Consider the following 24,023-nt stretch of genomic DNA (forward strand, 5'->3'; position numbering starts at 1 on the left):
TCTCGCTCCATCTGCTGCTCTCTCCCTTCCCCACTGTCTTCCCGAGGATGACCACTTCAGCCCCCACAGACTTCAGCCGGGGGGCAGGGGCTTGTTTCTTTTTAAATGCATAAAGCTGCTGTTTGTCACATTTAAAAAACACCATTGCAGCTTCAGTCCAGATCATAAGATGTCACTAGACTCCACCAGTGCAGGTATGTGACGCACAGACGGGCAGTGAGCGAGGGCTCAGACTCGGGGGTGGGGATTGTGATTGCGATCCAAGAGAGAGTGACAAATTCTTGCTTGGCAAACAAGTCGAAGTCTGGGGGAGACTGGAGGGGGGGGGGGGGGGGGGGAAATGTAACAGGATCTATGAATAAGTCCCAAACCGAGCTCCAGAAACTCAGCCATGATTCTGCTGATGTGCATGGAGCAGGCGCGAGTGTAAATCATGCAAAGCAGGAGAGCGACAAAAAGGCAACAATGACCTATTGATGTGGAGGATGTAAAAATAGCAGCAGGTTTTTAATTAGCACGTCATGTGGACAGTTTGCTGGGAGTCAACACGAGGGTCCTTGCAGTGGTATCTCTCGTTCAGTCTTACATAACAACGATTAAAAATAAAAACTCAACATAAATATTGGTCCATCTCTGCAAACATTCGGTTTCATATTTTTTCCATCTCTCTCTTTGCTCTTGTTTCCATAGCGACATAGCTCTCTCTCTCTCTCTCTTGCTTTCCTGCTCCGTTCTTTTCATTTCTGCCAACAAAAGCCATGTTGCACAAAGGAGCAACCTCTTCCTACAGAAATGTGGTTCTCCCAACACACACACACACACACACACACACACAAGGTCATCACACATCTCCTACTTTACGTCACCGGCACCACACTGATGACCCACTGCACTGCCTGAGCAAACTTTGAGGGAGCAGGTCTCGAGCAGAAAGGGTCATGAATAGCTGATTAAATGTAAGAGAGGGGCAACAGATGTGGTGGAGCACAGCAGCTTGAATTGGAATGTCCTCAGTCCAGCAGAAGAGAACCAACATCTTTAGAAACACGAGCATCGGGAGAAGATAGCTGAAGCGAGGCTGCAGGTGACACGCGCTGTGAGCTAAACGTTAATGGGTGTACTTTGTGCCGGGACTCTGAAGAGCGTTTATATAATTGCAGACAGGCTTTCACCCAACAGCGACTGGAGTGGTTTAAGCATTTTATTTTTCTCTCTGTTCCCTAGCAACAGACATCCTCTAGTTCTGAGTTATGTGAGTTTGATTTCGACCAATAACCGCTGCTCATGGCCCAGAAGATCTGTGCCAGTTTACCTATTTGCACCTGGTTGTGGTTTTCAGAGCAATCGTCCGAGCCGGCACCGAACAAGATCCAAATGCAGAGCCGCTACAGATGGATCTCAAAGAAAAGTTTGAGATTGATACAAAAAAATGCTTTTTCAATCACAAAGAAATGTAATTTAAAATTTTTCTGAACCTCAAACCTAAAGTCTGAAAATGTTCATTAATATTAAATTTGTCACCGTAAAATCCATTAACACTTTTAGGACAAATTCAACAATATCCAAACTCTGCTGCAGCTCTACAGGCATCATCTGCTGCCGCCCTGCCGATCCTCTACTTTGAGTCCCTAGCATCCCCTAATGGACAAATAACCACAATGCATGTACAGGAGTACTCTGAGATCAATGTTTTGCTCAATGTTTGGTCAAACTTTTCATATTTCAGCTTATTAAATGCTACAGATGCTCATTGTGACGACATTTACTGGCTGAAAATAAAAAAGCAAATCATGTACATGTTAGATTAACGCTGTATGTGTAACTGCACATGTGAGGAAAATATGGAACCCATAAGAGAGGATGACGGTACACCAGTAAAGTGGACATGCAGTGGGTGGTGGAGGTACAGTAGAGTAAAGAGGAATCAGACGATGGATGGACAGATGAGGAGGAGGAGGAGGAGGAAGGTATGGTGGGTTGGGGGGGTCATGCTGATGGAGTACCACTCCACATTCAAGTGGTGGAAAGCAGATATTCAGAGCAATGTGACGCCGGAGTTCCAAAGTTCACAATCAAACACCCTCAGCTCCGTCATTAATAACGCTACCCGGCATCTGATTTCATTAAACCAACAATGTTACACAGGCAGGAACAAAAAAAAAACATCTGATCAGCTGACGAAAGCAGTGGGAACGGATTTGGTGATTCATTGGTGGAACGATAACAATGCTTGTGACAAAAGCCCTGTATCTGCATGCTGCTTGTATGGAGCGCCCTTTGTAATAAGCACTTTGTAGCTAAGCAACAAGTTACAAGTGTTGAGTTTCATTCTGTAAAGGTTCATCATTTGAACCCTTGTGTTAACAATGCTCCCCTGCAGAGTGTCTGACCATTACTAATACGATTTTAGGAGAGGGGCCTGGTTTTGATGGTTCCACTTTATTTGGCTGATCAACAGTCGCTGGTAGCAACACAACAAAGTATGTAGAACCGAGCCAACAAAGGCAAAGAAGATGAAAATTGCTTACAAATGAACATGGATGTAAAAATGTTGGCTTTTAACTTTTTTCCAAAATGTTCTTCTGTAAATGCTTTTATCAATTTAAAGCTTTTAGTAGACCTAAAGGAGCCACAATGGGTTTGGTGAGAAACTCAGAATCTGCTGATTTGTTTACAAATAACTCCACAGGTTACCTTTAACCTTTTATCTTTAAAGCTGTGCCACACATGTTTTTACCACTCGGGGCCACGAGCGCCGGTCACGCCCACTGCTGAAGCAAAGCGTACGTAAGATTGCTCAGTAAATCTAAAGGGAACCGCAGAGTTTGTGGTAATTAACTGTGGACTGGTCAATATGAAGGACACATTCACACATATCCCCTTAATCCAAAATATTGATCAGAGCAGCTTTAGAGAAACAGTAATGTGCTCAGTGTATTATTGAAGCTACAGCTGTCACACTCCTATCGTACATTTTCATGGCCGACTGTTTGACGCATCATAGAAGAAGAAGCACAGATGTAAACATGTGTTGGCTGGATTCCATCTCCAGTCTTTTAGCATGCATGGTTTACTGTGACATTAATGTTGATACTGAGCTTTCTCTGCTTTGACCAGTCAGAATGTCTGCCATGAAAAAGGTCTATTGACGCTCTCTGACTTCCCAGCATGCCTTTGTAATGGACCCACAAGACAGGTCCAAGAGGTTGAAAACCTTCACTGCATTGACAATCCGGCTCGTGTTTTCTTCTACCCTGGCACTTCCATCCTCCCCCATGGAGATTTGGCATCTTTACACGTTCAATTTAAAAGGACTCCTTCGCCTCAGAATCTCTTTTGTACTCACTCCCACTCCTTCCTGAGGGCCTGCGGCGTGCTCTGGATTTTGTGAGCCTGGTGAGCCATGATGATGTCCTTTTGCTCCACGAGTCCCCCACGCCGTCGCAGCATACCGTGGGGGCTCAGCGATCCTGAGCCCTGATCAGACGAGCCCTCATCATGAGCGTAAGGCACATCGCAGCTGGCCGCTCGAGGTGGCAGACCCAGGTACTCTGGGACGGCATTGGGGACCTGCAGGGAACTGGATCGAGCTCCCTGAGCGAGGCCGTGACGCGCCGTGGGGCTGGGCTTCCAGGCCTCGGGCTCGGGGAGGGACAGGGAGGACTGGGCATGTGTCCCTCTTGTTTTACCACAGCTGGACGGAGAGTGGGTGCTGGGTGTGAGAGAGAGGGTCTGGTCTGAACTGGTGAACATCTCTAAAGGGGTTTGTAGTTGGTGGCTTCAGCATAGTGCTGCAAAAGAGAAAAGGGTTAGGGTTAGGGTTTAGTGAATGGTATGCAAGATAGTAACAGACGAGACACTGCTCTGAACACAACTGACATCATGTCTGTAATCGTCTGTATTCTACTGGCTGCTAGTGGTCAGGGGTGGATGGTGATCTCTGCCACTTAGGTCCAGACTGAATTATCTCAGCAACTTTTAGACTGCCATGAACTTGTTCCACAGATAACAAAAGGCATATAGAAGTTACTTGTCCTGAACAATTAACTTGTTTTAATGTTGATATTTTTGGGGAAATGTTTGAAGGATGAAATTGAGTGATTCCCTGATTTTCCAGTTGGTACCACCAGCAGGTCAAAAACTCCCATCAGCATCAACTCTACATGGGAAGCCTTTTCAACCTTCATGAATATCAGCTCACATCATGAACTGGATATCCGTTCACTCTGAACCACTCACGTGATGCAAAACTTATTTTGAAATCTTTAATGGCTTCATGATTAAGTGTTGTGATCTTGCATCAGATCGGTATGTAAGCCCAATGTGTATGTTAGCATGTTAATATTAGCATTTAGCTCATTCAGCTGCGCTACAATACAGCTCATAGATTGTATAGGCCAGTAAAGATGGACAACATGACATCTCTCATAAACTCTGCCTCCTCCATGTAGGGACATGGACCAAACTAAAGAGTCCAAGTACACGTTCATTACATTTTTCTCAGAGATGGTTTGTGTTATTTTAGGTAGTTGTTATCCCACTGGTGAAACGTGATGATTGACAGTAGAGACTGACTCACACTTGGTGGAGCCTGTGTTTGAGTTGGACCTTGATGGCAAGATGGCAGCGCTCACATCCAGGATATTGTGGTTTCACAAAGACAAAGAGGCGCAGTCTAAAGCTTCACAGAGCGGCTATGGCTGTGACTCATGGTCTTCGATCTCTATAAAGCTAATTACATTGTCATCCGAGTGACCCTATAGAACTGGTATTTAACGACTGAACCATTCAAGCCGAGCAGTCTCAGCTGGAATGGGATTAAGCCTTAATGTCTTAAATGTATGTATTGAAGGGTGGATGTGGAAAAAAGCTGAGAAACACAGAAAATGAACAGTTCCTACAAGATAATGTTTTCCTTCCAAACTAACCAAATTGAATTCAAAGTGAGTGCCACCATTTTCTGTACTTTTCTAAATGATCACCTGCGAGACTGGGGGAACAAAATCTTTGCACCAGCAGCCATACAGGAATAGTAACATACTGGTGGGCAGAATAAGACTTGTTGCAGGTCTATAGTGAAAGTAATGAGGAAGAGGAGGAGGGGTCCAGCTTTTTAAAAATATCTCTGCTCAGTCACATGCTTTGTTTCCAGAATACTGCACACAACTCAACACACATATGCTGTTGCTAGTGTTGCCACTGTCCAGTATAGCATGTGCATAAGTGTAGACAGAGAACTATTGGGGAGATGAGGCGGTGAGGGTGGAAGAAACAGCGAGGTTGAGGCGAGCCGGATGAGAGACGAGACGAGACGAGGCTCTTGTTCCACTGAGCCGGAGCAGAGAGGACGAGGACTGAGTGTGGGAGAGCTGGAGCAAAGAGGCACAGTGACTCACTCATCAGCAGCAGGGCTCCTCACATCTGAACCGAGCCCAGTCTGAGTCTGAGCTCTGCCCCTCAAGACGCAAGACAGCCGGGGGCAGGTGGGTGTGCGAGGTCAGCTTCAACCAGCCACTCGTTCTTTTATCAGGTTAAAACCATATCAGTCAGTCTCTGCAGCCAGGGATGATGGGATATTAAATGTCAAGGCACTTGAATCAACAGGCGCGCGGAGAAAGGAAAACAGCAGGATGAACAAAGTAGGATGATGTGCGTGGAGGATCGATGACACAAATTCAAACGTAAAATAATAAAATGAATCATGGATGTCAGCAGTGATTTATTAGCTTTTTACAGATAAGAGCCTCCTGTGTAGTAAACAACTTATCTGTTTAATCAATAAAGTTAAAATATTTGCTTCAAGCGCTTTATATTTCCATACGATGCTTTTATAGTTGAAGTTAAGAAAAAGGTGTTTACGTAATTTAGTTTCGACCAAGACGGTTCTTCATCAAAAGAGGGTTTACAGCAGGAGTATTGAAATAGGTTCTGTTATTTCTTTAACGGGTAAAAACACTTGCCTAAAGGTGCTTATTTATTTCTATATAATGCTTTTTATATTTGTATATATGAAAAGGTGTTTCTATAATCTTCAACCAAATCCGACCAGTGTAATCCTCATCAAAGAAGGATTTAGTTCAGGACTATTGAACAAAATTCTGATTATGTCTGCAGATTCAGATTAACAGGTCCTGCTAATTTGGACGTTATTCTCTTTAAAGAGTTCAGATCTTGATGCACAAGTGGAGAAAAAAAAAAAAAACAAGAGAAAGAGAAAGAGGAGCAGCAATCACACTTAGAAGTAGAAAGATGAAGACTCAGATGTCAAACTGGAGGGTGAATGCAGCGACAGGAAGCCAGAACATCAATTAACTGATTGAAAGGATTAATGAATGAAATAGACGGATTTACCTTGACGTGACGCGCGCTCCTTCATCGTTCCACAGAGGCAGCGACCAGGTGTTAAATCCAGCCCCTCTCACCCGGTCCAAGTTCGGCGGTGTGAGGAGGCTTGCGCGTGGATTCCTCGAGTGATGCTCGCCGCTGTATGGCTATAAATACTGCCGGGTGGCGCGGAGCCAGGGGAGTGGGGCTCAGAGGAACGTAAACAGGCACGGGGGACAGGAGCGAGGCGCGATGGAGACGATCCCAGTCATCCTCTCCTCCTGCGGGCGGGCTGCCGTCGTAACGGGAGCCACTTCGCTCACGAGGGTTCATTGGCATTATGCGACTCCACCTCAGCGAGGCTCAGGTGGTTTTAAGTGGATGCAACAGGCGCACGGGCTCAGGTGCAGCTTGTGCCACTAGATGGTGGACTACAGCCACATACCTGCCGCGCAGCAGGTGGAGGAGGTGTGCGCAGTGAGATTGAAGGACGGAGGAGGGAACAGTGTTTGTTTACCTGCAGCTCCATCCTTTCATTGTTCACAAGCAGGGCCGGACATACGGGGGCCCTGAGCAGTGGGAGGCCCTGTCTCTCAGAGGATGGAGCAGCTTTCATTTATAACCCTTATTCATTTGAAGCCCATTAGATTCAATAATTGTCTTCATTATTGCAATTAAATCATACATTAGGTCTCTTTTTTTAATAATTTCTTTTATAATGGCTTCAACATTTCATTTCTTTCACTGGGAGAAGGATTTACTGAGAGGCAGGACCCGTTGAGAACTTGTATATTCTAGAACAAATACTAGATGTTCTTTATCTGGTAAATATTAAATTAATTATCATTATAATTTTCAGTTTTCAAACCACAAATTTGCCTGTGTTGGGGGCGGGGGCTGTATCACATATGTACTGGGATTAAGCAAAAGTGATGATTCTTGCTTCTGGCCCAATTATACAAGAGTCTCAGTAGCAATACAGTGCCAACTCTATTTCAGCTAATGATGTATGACTACAGGGGCCCCCTGGTGGCTGTGAGGCCCTAAGTGGCTGCTCTACTCACTACAGTATTTCCCCTTTCTGCCCTAACCCTAAGGCAGATATTCCCAAACTGTTCACCTTATGACCCCCAAAATATGTTTAACTGTCCCCAATTATCCTTTTGAGGGAGTTCACAGAAACTTTCACCTACGTGCACATGTGACAAAGTTCCCTGTGGAGCTGTAAGTCAAGCTGCTGGGTCTGATGTCACTACTCGTACTCCTAATCACATGGAGACAAAGGAAATCAGAAGGCCGATGACTGATTGCTTGGTTTTATTTTAGATTCACGAGTGCGTCAGCGTTTGGACCAGTTGTGGCTAAAATACATCATTGAGGATTGTTTTTTAATCTAAAAAACATACAGCGTTAAATATAATTCAGATTTTCGTAACACTAGAATTTTGGGAGGGGAAGAAAAACAAGTGACTCAAGCCAACATCTCATTATACTGGAACTCTGATGCAATACTGTTTTGTGTATCTCACAGTGTCAGTTTGATTAGCTTCTTTTGTACCGTTCCCAGGTCACAAACTAGAGCCCAGGACAGAAAAATCATTTTTTCCTCTGTGATTAAAACACGGCCACGATGGTCTGTGTAGTTAATTAAAAGGTCGGCTGTGCTCCTTTTAACCAATCCCATTATTCCCTGAGCTCCGGGAAGGTGTTAGCGCAGGGACTGGGAGCAGCGTGGAAACCATCTGCTGCCACCAACACTGTAAGGTAAATGAAGACTTCAAATCCACACACTCACACACACACACACACACACACACACACAGAGACACAAGCCACACACTAGTATTCAGTCTGTGTTGCTTTGCCTATATCTCTTCATCTATTGTCCTGGGATGAGTCATTGTCTTAATCAAGAAGACGTTTTTCTTTCACAGTCCCCTCAGCTGGTGTATTTCCAGTGATGACGTCAAGTTGTCTCTTAACAGAGGAAGATATAGATATCTACAGACCGCAGCATCTCAGTATCTGTTTTAAGACTCGAGTTTGATGAGTATGTGACATGAAGAACACTGAGGATTTTCTAATGTCCCAATACACTATTGTGTGAATTAGATATGGATTTATGTAATCTACAAGAATCATCTCTGTGAGAAATAACAGCAGTCTTCTCCTCCAGGCACGTGGCCAAGTGGATGCATGGAGTGAAGACGGCAAGCTGAGAAACTGCTGCTATTGAAAGAAGAAGAAGAAAAAAAACGCCATCAGAGTAAACCATCAGGTGTATGTATGTGTTGGGGGGACGTGCATGCTGTTCGGTGCATGAGACAGTTGGTAGTGAATGGTTGGCAAATCAAATCTGGTCTGGCATGAGCAGGTGCCCTCAGGCAGACATCAGATCTGGTTTCAATGCTTACCGGCTCCGATTTTACAGACGCCTGCTTGGTGGAACGCTGTTTAATTTCTCTGGGATGAAAGTATGGAGGCAAATCTTCGCGGGTAAATATATTCACAACGGTCCATGTATGAGGGGCTGAAGAGGAAATGTTAGAGGAATCTCTCTGCAACACATAGCGGACATTACTGTTATACAGCCAAGGTACTATAGTGAAGTGTTTGTAACCAAGTACATGTACTCAGATTAGGTACATGTTAGTTTACTAGAGTTGTTTCTCTTTATGCCCCTACTATGACTACTCACTGAGAAGAATACACTGACTCAACTTTTAAAGTTCAAATTAAAGTAAATTATTCTAATTAAGCCATTAACAGTCAATCCTACAATACTTCCATAGTAAGATTTATTCAATAACTTTAGCACAGCAAACGATTATAGGATTTTTTTCTTTAAAAAAGCATAATTAAAAAATAGAATTATTCAAGTAAGCTATATTAAGTTGTCAAATTACTTTAACCAAGCAATTCTCCTGGTTTTTAGTAAGCTATATTAAGTCGTCAAATTACTTTAACCAAGCAATTCTCCTGTTTTTTTTTGTTACATTACTTCCATTCTACTCAGAGATCCTTTGTTATTCCGGGGGGGGGGGGGGGGGGTCCTTGAACAGGGCATGACATCTTCCTCCACCAGTGCAGATACGCATGAAAGAAATAACTTCACACATAACTGCAAGCTATTAGTATTAAGTGAACTGCTGTTCATGTCTTGAAAATATAAAATTCTCTTCTCTACGTCTGAGCTTCGTTCTACCGAACACATGACGTTACATTTGAATAACGTGTGGTAAGTGGTGTGTATTTTAAGTTCAGTTTTTTTCTGGCTGCTAGAAGAATGTCAGCTCAGGGACAACAGCATTGGAAGTTGAAGAAACTTTAACTTTGAACTAAACACTAATCTCAGTAGAAGCCCTCAGTGGACTGCTCACATCTCGTGACTGGGATTGACAATAACATTTTACTGAAGCCACTTTTCTTTCTGAAACGTCAAAAAAACAAACTGGAAAAGGGTGTTTTAATCATCAAGAGTCAATTTATTTTCATATTCTAAAATTCAAAGGACATAACAGGATTTGAGAATAAATCCGAGGTCAAGTGCACAAAAATGTTTCACTGCAAGCGATTATGTACAAGAATGAAATCAGCAAATCTGTACAGAATTCGACAGGTACCGCATCCATATTTAGAGTCAACTTTTTCGAACCTAATAACGAAATACTGGACTGGACTTAGAATTAATTGCACTGAAGATATCTTTTCTTTAAACACGTCACATTAATTTCATTTACATTTGAGTGAAACTTTGTTCGCTGAATCAAAGAGTTCACTTTTAGTGCATCACAGACCACTTTATGTTTGTTTGTTTGCTTTTGGTACATTAAAGATTAATATCCCATCAAGGTAACGCTGTGTGGCCTCATAAACAGACCTGTTAACATTCACTTGTAAAGGAGAAACAAACCCAACAAACATCCTCACCATCTGTTTACCCAAACATGCTACCCATAAATACACTGGCTAGCCATTACAATTTGATTGTACCATCATCGTATAATTAACATTAGTGCGTCATATGAACATTAAGAATCAATGGTAAATTCTTAAATTGTTTTGCTGCAGGAAGATTAGCTGCCATGAACATTTGGCAAGATTATTTTTTTTTTTCTGTCAAGCAGATGACCTGTAAGGGAACTCTCTGTTCAGCAAGATATTACAGAAACATGACTTTAGCTTGGGCGTCAATTATTAGTCAAAACTTAGGGCTGGGTGATGCAGACACATCGTCGTAAAGATCATTGTGTGTTTTTATTTTACAATGTCCTCCTGGTTGCTTGGACCCCGGGACTCTTGCTTGTGGATCTAGTTAGGTTTTCTGAAATGCTCATTTGCAGAGGAAGACAACAAAACAGTTGCATAATGATCTGACCATGTGACTCAGCAGGGTAGGTACACGATCCAGCCAGAGGAAAATGACTAATAACATGAGCCATGAGGAATATTTATACACTTTTGATCATCACAATGAATGTAACTCACCCAGCTCTAGTTTAACTTAACCCGGTGACGAATCACCTTCTTCCCAGCGTCAGTCCGTGAAGCAACACTGCATTTTGCTGGAATTATGCATCTACTGAATACAAGGTACAATGGATCTGAAAGCTATAATTCAGTTCAACACTATGCGTGCTATAGAAGAGAAGCCAAAAAACACTTACTATCAGCTTAAATCAAACCAAATATGAAACGGACAATTTTTCTCATAGCACAGATGAGTTTAAATACATGAGTTACACAATTTTCTTCTTCTTCTTTGTTTTTTTTTTCTTCCCCCTCAAACCTTCAGCAGGTAATAACGAAAGTGCTCTGGTCAAACCTGTAAAAAAATAATTTATACACACGCTCGTCGTCTGACCGCAGGGCTCGTCACAAAGTAGTTGACACCTGTTTTGCTTATTGATGGTCCTCCCCCCAGTCTCTCTGCCGCTTCTCGCCCCGGACGCCCGGCGCTCGGATTAGTTGTCATTTGTTAAAAGGGAGGCAGGCGGGCAGAATGACGGTGGAACAGGCTGGGCCCGCTAAAGGCTCTGCCACCTCTCCCTCCAACTCTGTCCATGTTGCTTTCTCTGGGCTGTAGCAGATGGTGGAAGACTTATAGGCTCCCTGAGGGAAAAAGAAATAAAGTCATTCTCTTCATTAGTCTCAGAGGCTGTTTGGGTTTCTAACTGGGGGGACGGAGACATCTTTTACACACATTCATTATTAAAAAAGGAATAGTCTGGTGATTTCTTTTTACACATTTTGTCAACAGATTCCGTGAAAGGACCGAACCCAGTTAACTGACGCTAATAACGAGTGATGCCTCTGTAGCCGGATGGAGCTTATTGCTCTGTGCCACAGAGCTGCACTGTTCCAAAAATGATTAAAAACACACGGGTGAGCCACACTGTGGCACTGAGAGACATGTTCCCCTCATGTGCACCCCCCCGCTGCCGTACAGTACACTCAGGGCAAATGTTTATCCATCCACAGCTAGAAATAGTTCCCCACAAATACACTATTTATTCTTGTTTAGGTCTAAGAAAACTGTACCCAGCAGTATATCTCTTTCAAAAAACAGAGTATATATCCATGACATCTTGGTTTCCATCCATACGACCCAACACAATTTTTTAAATGTGCATGAAAAACTAGAGCAGTTGTACCAACAATTTTATATATTGCAAAATTTAAAAGATAATATACACAAAGGATGTGAACTAAACTTTCATTAAACATTTAGATCAGATCAGGGAAAATGTGTTTAAATCATGTTTGAGGTTTGACTGTTTCTCCTCTAATCACTGAGCCATAACATTTCTGCAATAGCTTTACGGCTCCAGTCTGGAGAATAATCATCACCTGCTGTTTATCTTGATGAACCAACTCTTAATATTCACATAATGGATTTGTATTGATTCGCATTTTCCTAAGTAGTCTTTCTCAAAAAGGTAGGTTACAATGTGTTAGTACATTTGGATGTAAACCTGCATGTAGTCAGGAGTCACTGGTGTCTTGGTTATCGGTTGTGCTTGTTAAAATCAAATCCAGCTTTCAGAAAACTGGATAAGCATTATCAAGCTGAATATAATACATAGAGCATAATACCAGGAAGCTGGCATGTGAACCCATACCCAGGTTTTATCAACAGTCTTCGTTGGTACAGAAAACAGTGTCTGAGATGGTCAGAAACATTATTGCTGTTTTGATAATACAATGATATGAATAACAAGGTATTTCACGTTCCATGTCGACACCATTAAAAAAAGACGAGCATGTAAACACACTCAGTATCTGTTTTGTTGACAGTAGCAAAGACATAAAAACATTAATATCCTGTTCCTTTAATGTAAAAGCATCTTATCTGATCTGAAAGAAATGGCGTACCATGCTCCAGCTGTATCCGCCCACGAGGAAGATGCTGTCGTCCAGAACCGCGCAGCCCGGGCCGCTGCGACCCTCCAGGATGGGAGTCTGCAGGATGTTCCACTGGTCGGCTTTCGGGTCGTAACACTCGACCAACATCACGTCCAGGTGAGAGAAACCTGAGAGAGGAGGAAGAAAACTGTGTTCAAATAATTCAGCTTGTGTGTATCACATGCATGTCTCAGTAACAGTGATCAGCTGGATGTTTGACTGTCAAGGCCTGAACATATATTACTCCACTTGTCTACTGAGTCTGAGAGATAAGATTTCATGTGATCAGAATTATGATTTTATTTCTGTGTCTGTGGTTTGCCCTGCGTTCTTGTTGCTGGTCTTTAAGCGAGTTGAATTCAGAATTCAGCAACGTTTAAATCGTAATAGATGTAACATGACAGCCACTATATACAGTTAAATACAGGTGAAAGCATGAACACATGGTTCAGCCCCAAAACATTTTTCTTTCTGTCGTCTCCCGGGGTCCCTGAGATCTGTTTGATTAAATCTGTGAGCTTCAAGCTTTTCCCATGTGCCAAAATCGGAGGGGAAGTTTTATCAATATTTCATTACTAGTAGACTCAGAGTGTTTTATAATCAAACTGATCATAAAGACAGCATCTCTTTTGTACAGTTTCGAAAAAGGAAAAATGAACCCTGACCTGTTTTCTGTTAATTTACTGAAACGCTTGAGCACTTACCTTTCAAATGGTTTCCACCAATAGCGTACAGGCGGTCGTTCATTCCCGCTAGGGCATGAATAGCTCGCTTTGTGTTCATATCCTGTTTCCTGGCCCACACGTCCATTACGGGGTCATAACAGTAGAGCCAGGACACATACTCCCCATTGTGTACTCCTCCTGCAACGAGTAAACAGGGCATTACGCCTTCAATACTGAGTCGAAATAAATACTGTAAGTACACACTCATGGCTGCTTATGTAACACAGTAAGTACTACATTGGACCCGACGGACATGGCTTGGTACATGGGTCTAGGATATATATATATATATGTAGATAGATATATACAAAAATATATTGATGTATTATTGAACCTAGTAATTATCAGGGTTTCCATGTTGAAATATATCAAATATTATCTTTAACTTATAAACTAGTTTTCTTTGTATACTTCTAATATTTCACAGTTACATCCGGTTACAGAGAAGCTTGTTGGCTTTCTCTCATCACTTAATAGATGCCAGTGAAATGAACAGAGATTACAAGAGGTTTTTTTATGACATAAAAAACGAGCACAATAACCGAGCAGCACTGCCTCCGAGCTTGTTACTGCTTAAATAAATAAATAAGATAAAATAAAGTACATAATAAATTCGGCAGATGTATTTGTGTTTTTCAAGAAAACCAGGTCCCTCTTTTGAAAGGACGACAGGATAACAGGGAGTGAGTGGCAGCCTCTCTCCTAACCTGATATGTAGATCTTGCCGTTGTGTACCGATCCTGCATGGGCGGCCAGAGGCTGCGGCAGGGACGACACGTAGTTCCACTCATTGGTCTCCAGGTTGTAGGACTCCACGCTGGAGAGGTAGCCCGTCTCATTCCGACCGCCGATCACGTACAGGTGCTTCTCCAGGCGGCAGGCGAAGAAGCTGGCTCTCCTGAGGGGGGGGGGGGGTCAACCAGACAACATCGTTAAAACGACATTGACAAGATTCATGGTAGGATGTTGTAGTTTGTGTTTTTTTTGCGGAAGGAGGAAATTATTCAGGAAAGAGATGAAAACTGAGGCTCTTTCTTTCAATTCAATACAGTACATCGATTGAAGATTGACGTATGCTGGATGGATTATCATGAAACTTGATGGAAGGATGTGGTATGGTTCTGGAAGCTATTGAATTTTGGTCTGAATCCAGATCAGGGAACTTTGCAAGATGGGACATTTTTCGAAATTTTCAATAATTTCCCAGGAAATAATTCGTAGATCTTGATAAAAGAATTCAGGTGTATTCAGGGAGCGGATATCAAAGAGTGTGTGTAATTTGGTGGAGCTCGATTGCAAGGGGGCTATTGGGCCTTAGTGGACTTATCTGCTCTACTGTCTATCATTCTTATTTATTATTAGAATTTCTGAAAGATTAACCTAATTTTAAATACCATAGATGTATTGATAATTTGAGTATATAGCGTGTGGCGACATGTTGATTCACAAACAATAATATTTGTGAAGCCCCCTGAAAGTTCTGCATCACCAGATGTTACGTTTACTGTATATTGCCTTTTGGAAAACATCAATCGAGTACATTTGAACAACGCACTTATCCATAAGCAATAAAAAGCCATAAAAAATAACATATAAAGCGATTTAAATGAATGTATGAATGAAAATGATGTATTACAAAAGGCTCACCTCTCCTGCATGGGGGGCAACTGTATCCAGCTGTTGAATCTGGGATCATAGCGGCTGACGAAGTTAGTGCTGTGCTTTCCTGCAAAATAACATCCAAACCAAGATCAATAAAACTTTACGGGAAAATAAAGTTTTAGCATAATACGGCCCTGCTCACATCCAACTAGCTAGGTCTTTCCCAAAGTCTCTGTTACATACCAAGGAAATGCACAACTGTTACTCTGCACGTCTTCATTTAAAAATAAACACACTATCTGAAAATCACCTCCCACACGTGCTGACTTTCTGTGTTAGTGTGTGTGTGTGTGTCAAACAAGTTAAACAACTGAAGGATTGTGATTCAAATCATTCAGTGATCTGGTGTCCTTCAAAAAGTCTGATATTATCTATTATGGTGCTGTGGTAGTGTGTTGACTTTTAGTGCTAAATAAACTCCACTGATTTCACCATGCGTAGTACACTGCTACTGTTCTGTTGTATTATCATGAGAACTGGTGGAACAAGAATAATAAGATAACAGAGATCTAATTTTCATTATCCTGTTATATGTTACCGCCATTTAAAAAAAAATATTTCAGTCTTAATTCCATCTGTTATTATTGTAGCATTGTAAGAACTGATTAAAGTGTTGTTTGTCTATTCAGAGCTGATCTGCCTCTACAGGATGAGTGTTTGAAACTCTGTGAAAGTTCTACACCAGCTCCGATGGATCAGATACGCCGGCTCAGAGCGCTCTTTACAAATTGGACATGTGACAGCCAGACATTGCGTTTCAGTACCGTTGGGGTTCCACTGGTCCTCTCCACCCATCAGCAGCAGGAAGTTCTCCACCTCCACCACGCAGTGATGGGCGCTGTTGTAAGGCATTACTAGACCAGACACAAAAATAAAAGGAGTCAGACACGGAATGAGGGGGATACAGGTCAGTGGCGAGCAGATTGCAAGCTAAGGTTCAAACCTTATTTGGTCTCCCTTTGATGGTTTGCATCAGGATTCTTATATCATTTTTCATAGATGTACTATTAAAAAATATATATACAAACTATGCTAAATCCTATTAAAGTCAAAATGTCGCTAACCCCTAGTCCTAAAATAAATAAACTTATAGCTCAATAACACCTGGTTTAATTTGTATAAAGTAGACCATAAATTCAAACTGTTTTAATTCAAGCACTTCAGCCTCTTTGACCATTTAAGATTCATGTCTCACAAACGCAAATACAAGCAGTTGTCAGTTTATTAGTAAACAATGCTAAAAGTTATGGAGTGTAACACAACAGTCCTGCAATAAATCCAACCTTTAATGACGGTTATAATGTTTAGTTTGTAACTGAAGCAGTTTTTTTGGGGGAAAGCTGCCGATTCCACTTTACAGTCATTTTGAATGAGCACACACCTCCAAAACAATTGTGATGAAAAGTGGACAGCGAAAGCTTTATGAAGGAGGATTTACTGCAGGACTGTTGGGTTGTCAGCGTCAGTTTAAACTAGGTGTACCTAATAAACTGCCAACTTGTGGGGAAAGTCAAGATTTTTCATTCAGCTGTACGGAGGAATTTCATGTGGGGAATCAAACCTGTTGACTCTGAAACTGGAACAAATCAAAGTATGAGGCAGAGCGAAGAGGCGACTGTTTGTTATCACAATATCTATCTACCTGTCTATCTATCTGTCCATCTATCTGTCTATCTATCTATCTGTCTGTCAATCTATCTGTCTATCTATCTGTCAATCTATCTGTCTGTCTATCTGTCTATCTATCTGTCTATCTATCTGTTATGAGCCCACAGAGACAGTAGGACGCCTCAAACAGGATATCCCCATCATATGTGTATGATTTTGTGTGACCCCCCCCCCCCCACACACACACACACACACACTCCTCTCCTCCATCTATTTTTATATTTTGTATTTTTTTTTTTTTGCTGAAGTGACCCCATTGAGATGTGGAGAAATGGTCTGAGGTGACAGTCATAATGAACATGATCGTGTTCACTCAATAAATCTCAGGCCCGGTGCTTTCCGAGCACAAATCAGTGGAATGTTAAAGCCCACCTGTCTGTCTCCATCAGTCATTTCCACTGTCACCTCCCCACCGCCTGATGGATCACAGTTGCAGCAAAATTAGACAGCCTTGAATCTCATTTCTTTCCTAGTGGTCTCTCCCTGCGATCTCACTCGGGCGGGCTGACATGTGCCGGTCCCCCCTCTGCAGGGGGGGGGGGGGGGTCTCGGCTGAGAACTAATACTACATACACTAAACACAGATTTATCTTGAATAGGGGGGATTAGTTTGCCTGCCTCCAGTGCACCTCAAAGACAAGTGCCATGTGAGTGCCAGATTCCCTTACATGCTATTTACATTATCATTCCGTCAGCAGTATATAGGACACGGATGAGCGGCTTTTTATTTGATGTCTAGTGACTTGTACTCGTACTAGAAATCATCCCGCACCCCGGGTGGAAAGAAGATTATAGCTGTACAGTATGTCGCAGCATTGACTGTTGGAGGATTTGGCTTCTACAGGTGCCACAGATCCAGGTTAACAGGGGGAGAATTACAGGCTATAATAGCTGTCGTCCACTGTAGCAGCCGAGTGTAGTGCAAACAATAAAAAAGGCTTGAATTCATTATCACCTCTCAGACAGAAAGAGAGTGAAATCCTGCTGCATCTTTGTCCCCTCTCCCCTGAATCCTCCGCTCGCCCCAGAGGTGAGCAGCCATGGGAGGGCAGGATGAGCACGTCCTCCACGAGATGGACGCCATCACTCCAGTCTACAGTGAGCTCCAGGGCTCACTAGAGGGAGTCAGAAACCTCTGCATAGAGGCACATTCGGGGTCGCATGAATGACTCCACAGCTAATGCACCACTGCTGCTCGAGCTGTGACGTGCCTTCCCCACCATCACAATTGCATCCCACTGAGCTGAATTCCTTTGTTCTGGGGCCACGCTGCGTGGATGGGGTCCATTTCCGTATAGTGTGACATTTTAATATCAGGTTATTTTAAAAAGGAGACGAGGAGGGGAGCAGTCTGGCATTGTGGCTGAGCCGGTGTCTGCCTTTGTCTCGTGTTTTGTCCACGCTGCTGTGGGTACACTAGATGGCAAACTTTGCACTGGAATCAGCGAGCAGCACACACATATCTGACACGACAAGAGGGATCAGATTTCCCCCCAAATTGTGTTGATGAATGTCTTAATCAAAGGCTGTCCCTCTCAGGTTTCGCCTCATTGAAAAGTTATGATTGAATGTTAATAATCTTCTATTCCACATCCATTGTGTGGAGGCTACATCAGATGGTCACTGATGTGTTAAGGGATGATTTTGCAGTTTCGTCCTTCCACTTGGCCACGGACCATTTGAGTGTTAACTTTTTTGTTTTGAGTGATGGAAATCCCTGTTGACCTTTCGCTTGGTGCAGTTTATACCCAGGAGTGCGAGTTTAATGAGAAAATGACAGTATAAACACCAGTGAGCTTCAGGCTGTGGTGTATGCATGCCTCCCTGAAAGATTTAGACAAACATGAGCTCGAGAAAAAAAGAAAGAAGTCACAGACGACTGCCAGCAAACGCTATGATTCAAGCACAAGAAGAAACCAAGCTGTTGCGTGGAATTAAGAGCCGGCCACAGAATTGTCACACCTGAATTTAGAACTCGTACCATGGAGGGAGAATATAAACCGCACCGTGCCGAGCTGACAGGAGACAGACCCATGGCTAATGTGTACGGATGGGGAGACGCTGCTGAGCTACGGCTGCAACCAAAACAAAAGGACAAACACTCGATATGTCCAGATGATACAAAGGACAGATATGGTTTCCCATTAGCTCTTCCGTGACCTTTTGCAACATGGCAACGATATAGTGTAGTGGTGAGCCTTAAAAGGTCAGGGAAGACAGAGAGGAGAAAGAGCATGGCACCGAGCTGGAGGGACGTGTCTCTGAAGCCACTTCACATATGGTCTCCGGAGACGCCCACATTTCGTTCAATACAACAGTTTATTCGTGAAATGGTGACAACTTGCTTTCATTAAGAAATCGTGAAATCAATATTGCAAACTGTATCGTGGTATAAATCCCCACAGGTCACGGGATACGTCTTTATTTCCTTTTATTACTGTTATCATTTTTTGTTTAGTCAATTAAAATCATCCATCTATTGACTTGTTTGTATAAACGTTGCAGCTGCTGTCTCCCTGACCTTATCGGTTGGCATTTTGCTTTACCTGATATAAACCCCCACATCGATAGTGACACCAGGTCAACAGGTTAATTCCCTTCAGTGTATTAGTATGGATGGGAGTAAGTCAACGTTATGCATTGAGCAATATGCGAATGATCCAGCTACATTTAAATGCTGGGGCAGGAAGACGCCATTCATTATGCTTCCTCCCTCTGCCACAATAGATCATTAGATTCAAGTAAATCTCATCATGCATCCTGGCAGCATATTTCAGCAAAAACAAGGGAAACCGGGCATGAAGCGCCACAGTGCTGTAAAGTCACGCTCTGATTCAAAACTTATATTAAAAGTGATAGTGATACATTATTACCTGAAGGATTTAGGGAACTCCTTCCCCTCATTTTCCCTGGAAATTAACCTGTGTTAAAGTCATCCATAGGAACAACTATTTCTCATCATAAAAATCCACTAACACAAGATGCCCCAGGTGAAAAGAGAAAGAGGCAGCCGAGCCTTTTTTGCCACTCACTTGTGAGGATCTTCCATGTCTTTTTCTCGTCGTCATAATACTGGACCAAATTGCTGGGGAGACGATCGGGTCCAGGAGGCAAGCCACCCACCAGTAACAGCAGTCGCTTATTGGAACGGATTCTGTAAAGTCAAGAGTGTGGGTGTGTTGACAAAGGGGAAGGAAACAAAGAACAGAACAGGTATGAAGCCTTGAAATTAAACATCCAAAGGGTAAAATAAACACAACCAGCACCTGGACACCTTTTCATTTCTCTATTTACATAATTACACCGACAGTATAAACCGTTCTCGCCCCTGCGTATTTTGATCTTTCACTTTGCAGTCGCTCAGTGTGTGAATGAATTAATCAGTGAGTGAAATAAAACTAAATGCATGGGTAAATTAATATCAGTACCTGAATGTCTCCTGTACGAGTACAGAAGTTGAGACTACTATGAGGCAATGCGTGGCCACGTTCATTATAATTAACAAAAAAAAAAATGGCTCCACGGCGCCCTCCTCCTTTTGATGTTTTATTGAACGGTTATTGTACTCTAAAGATATCTTTTCAATTAGCTGTGAAGCGAGGACGATCCTGCAGGGTGCCATGCTGGAGGCCAAAGAAGCGCAATTGAGTGGATAAACCTGCCTATACAATGTCTCCCTTTCATTGGCTGCGCTGATTCATGTGACATGGCTGAGCCAGTCGTGAGATATTTCCTGCTGTTTGTGTATGATATATAACCTCAGAGCTGCACACTTTACTCCGCATTAATGACCACTATCTGCCTCCGAATGGATTTCAACACAAATCTCCCGATTAATCACAATATACGGTGAATAGATTAAGAGTAGCTGGCCTTTATATTCAGGCACCTTTTCCCCCTTTTTCATATTTTACTTTTTTATGCTTGGGTGGATCGCCATTGTCTCGGTACGTTCTCCCCGCCACTGGCCCACTCGGAAGTGTTTGGGGGTTATTCATATGCAAATGAGCCCCTGGACATAGATAATAGTGATTAATTGAGAGGGGAGAAACAGTGGCATGTGAAACTAATTATGAGGATTCCTGATTCCCTGCTCATTTGGGTCCATATGTGGGAATAGATATGTTATTGGGATAATGTAGGAACAGAAATGATAGATTTATCGTGCAAATGTTGGATCGTCGAGTTTCCGTTCTCTGATGCCTAAGCTCTATTTTTCCTCCTTTATACACACACAGGGATTTAAATATTTGAATATCGAAGCTCCTAAAACATGTTCAGCCTCTAACTCAGCTCTGTAAACTGAATCTGACACCAGCACCGTCAATCAATCAACTTAGCGACAACACACCGGCCCCTGGAAGTGCTGATCAGGACAGACGTGGGAGCAAACTGTGCCACTTGGCCTATTCCTGTGAGACACGTGCACCTCACCACGTGCACCTCACCTGAAGAAGGAGCTTCACCCGATTAACTCTCAATGAAAATCGATGCTGCATTTCCCCAAAATATAAAAACACATCCACGTGCACCGAATCCCATTTGACTGCATTATTCTTCTCATACCGGTGACAGGGTATCACTGCACTTGCATCAGAACCGTTATGTAATTACCATGTCATTCTGGTAACAATCTAATTATATCGCTTCAAATTGGATTCATGAGAGTTGCCACAAATCATATTACATTACCTTTGTCTAGTTTGCTGCATCTTGTCTACACTGATTGGAGAGCAATTACACAGATGTGTTAGGAAATAAAAGAGTTGTCTTTCCCTCGCTAAAACATAAGGTAACCTTGTAATCATGGGTACAGTGCAGCACAGAGTAGACCCCCCCCCCCCTCCTGACAGCTGGCAGTCTTTAACAGGAAAACCCCTTAACAGGTCTCATTACCTGGGCCTCAGACCCCACACCTCTGACCCACACAGGCAGCAGGACCAAACCTCGACATGAGTGGGAAATGTAATTTGTTCAAATTTAACAAGTAGGAGACATTTGTGTTTGTGTGTGTGTGTGAAAGTGTGTGAGTGTGTGTGTGTGTGTGTGTGTGTGTGGGTCGTGCTCACCTGCTGGACAGGGTCTGCCTGCAGTGCTGCCTGAAGGGCATCAGGTGGTAGTTCATGGCATCCATGAGTAGTTTCTGGCACACCGGGTCACTCCTCATGAAGTCAACAGACTGCACCCTCTCCACCAGCTCTGGGGCAGGTATGAGGGCGAAGCGCAGCCTCTTCATGAGGTCTGGGGCATAGTGCATGCGAGTCTCCCGGTCATGCTCCAGCCAGAGGACTGACATCTGGAAGAGGGCCAGCTCAGACTCAACTGGGGGTGGCAGAGCATCCAGCATGGCGCACATCTCCTCAAAGTTCAGCAGGAGCACATCCTCCACCAGGTACTTGTTGGCCAGCTTCTTGGTCTCGTCCAGTCCGTGCAGTGCAGCGATCTTGCAGATCTGCTTGTAGTTCTGCACGGAGATCTGGTCGTTGAGGAACTGCACGCTGAGCTTAGTGATCTGGGGGATGTTGAGGATCTTGCTCACTGACAGCACCTCTTCCACTGTGTCCAGGGAAAGAGTCACGTTGGCAGTGTAGAGGTACTCCAGCACTAATCGCAGTCCAACGGAGGAGCAGCCCTGGAGCACCAGGTTGTTGATGGGCCTGGCGCTGGGGGTCACCAGCTTGTCATCAGGAGAGGATGAGGGGGTCCCACTGCTGCCCTGGTCCCCTTTGCTCCGCTCGTTGTTGATCACATTATGGGAGGAGAAGAGGGATCTGAAGTACTGGGAGCAGGACGCCAGCACGGCTTTGTGGCAGTGGAACTGTTGTCCCTGGGCAGTGAGAGTCACATCACAGAAAAGCTGCTTCCTCCACAGGAGGTTGAGCCCGTGCAGCAGGGTGTCACTGTGTGTTGGGTCAAAGGTGGATGTTCTATCACCCGATCTGGACATGACTTCCTGTCTGTGAACGCCACCTAGGCAACAAATAAACCATGCAAGCCATTTACCTCAGGTCATTTATTTGCACAACACACGCAGCAGCCCCACGGACCCCCCCACACTATCCCAATGGGAGACGATTCCCTCTTGATTGAATAAGTTGTGGAGCGGGTCGCGGGGGTCCACGCCGCGGCGGCCGGCGGCGATCCTGCGTCCGACGCGGCACCGGGTCGCCCTCAACTTTGCGCTCCGGTCGTAAAGCAGCAAACAAAAACGCAGTAGTTCCCACGGCGCTCCGCTCCTACTCATTCTCAAAAAAGCCGAGACTGAGGGGCTCTAAATGGAGGCTGGGAGGCGGCGAGGGGCGCTGTCAAAACACGACCGGGGGACCGGGAGGTGCTGCGGCGCGGTTACGCGGCTGAAGTTGCCGGATCGTGGGGTGGAGAGAGAACGGAGAGAGGCAGCCGCCACAGTGGACGGAGAACACGCAGCATCCAGCGAACACTCAATCCATTCTGCCACCCTGCCGCACACCCCCGCGACGAGGACATTACACATCGCACAGATTCATACAAAAGCAATTAGTTGGCTCTCCACGAAATCCGCCGAGAGCCATCCGGCAGCGCGGGTGCGTTTCGCCGTTAGTCTGCCCGAGTTACGCGGCTACGTGAGTATGAACGAATCTTCCCCGAGATGCAGCTTCGGGCTAAAGTTAAACGCGACGTGCAGTCTCCAGCCAGTGTTTGTCGTGCTGCACAGAAAAGGCTATTTTTCTATGTGCGTAATGTGCGCAAACTTGACACAAGCCGTGCCAGTAAAACGCGCCTGTCACAACTAAACGATGTGAGCAGCTTTCCAAAACTTACCTGACTTCAGCTCTTCGCCACAGGGAAAAAACAGAAAGTAAAGCTTCGGGTTCCCAAAAATAATCTCACTTGATTTCTCCTTTGTTCTCCTTTTTGTTTTTGTAGAAAAAAAAAAGAAAAAGGAAAAAAGAAATGTCCTCCTTTTCCTTCAAAGTCTACGGTCGGTGGCGTCTCAGAATAACCATTGAATCCAACTCATAAAGTCACAATTTCAGCTTATTTTGTTGACGTTGATCATTTGTTCTTCTGAATTAACAAGAAGTGTGTGAGTGTGTGAGAGGGAGCTGTGCTTTCTGCAAGAGAAGAAGAAGAAGAAATATACGTGTGACAAATTATGCTACCAAGAAACAACACATCATTATCCTTGGGCCTGGGGCTCAGTGAGTCGTAACGAGAGTAATAGGAAATCCACGGTTGGGGAGAGAAACGGTCGTGCAT

The 24,023-nt window shown here is 43.7% G+C and overlaps 1 protein-coding gene across 1 annotated transcript; it reads right to left on the reverse strand.

Moving 5' to 3' along the window:
- Nucleotides 1–9,817: 9,817 nt before the first annotated feature.
- On the reverse strand, nt 9,818–22,819 carry klhl14 (kelch-like family member 14). The gene is made up of 8 exons (XM_062404674.1): nt 21,854–22,819; nt 19,817–19,938; nt 15,881–15,970; nt 15,102–15,180; nt 14,162–14,352; nt 13,434–13,592; nt 12,700–12,857; nt 9,818–11,436 (listed from the first exon to the last, which is right to left on the reverse strand). The coding sequence occupies exons 1-8, from the start codon at nt 22,729–22,731 to the stop codon at nt 11,296–11,298; spliced, it is 1,818 nt and encodes a 605-aa protein (XP_062260658.1). The 5' UTR covers nt 22,732–22,819; the 3' UTR covers nt 9,818–11,295.
- Between the last annotated feature and the right edge of the window lie 1,204 nt (nt 22,820–24,023).

Source organism: Platichthys flesus, chromosome 14 (genome assembly GCF_949316205.1).
Source record: "Platichthys flesus chromosome 14, fPlaFle2.1, whole genome shotgun sequence".
NCBI lineage: Eukaryota > Metazoa > Chordata > Actinopteri > Pleuronectiformes > Pleuronectidae > Platichthys > Platichthys flesus.

Excerpts from the sequence above, each read along its gene's own strand:
- klhl14 (XM_062404674.1), bottom strand. The coding sequence starts at position 22,731 with ATGTCCAGATCGGGTGATAGAACATCCACCTTTGACCCAACACACAGT. Across the intron at positions 15,971-19,816 it reads GACATGGAAGATCCTCACAA|TAATGCCTTACAACAGCGCC; the intron begins GTGAGTGGCAAA and ends TGTCTGGTCTAG. Across the intron at positions 11,437-12,699 it reads GCGGATACAGCTGGAGCATG|GGAGCCTATAAGTCTTCCAC; the intron begins GTACGCCATTTC and ends TTTTTCCCTCAG.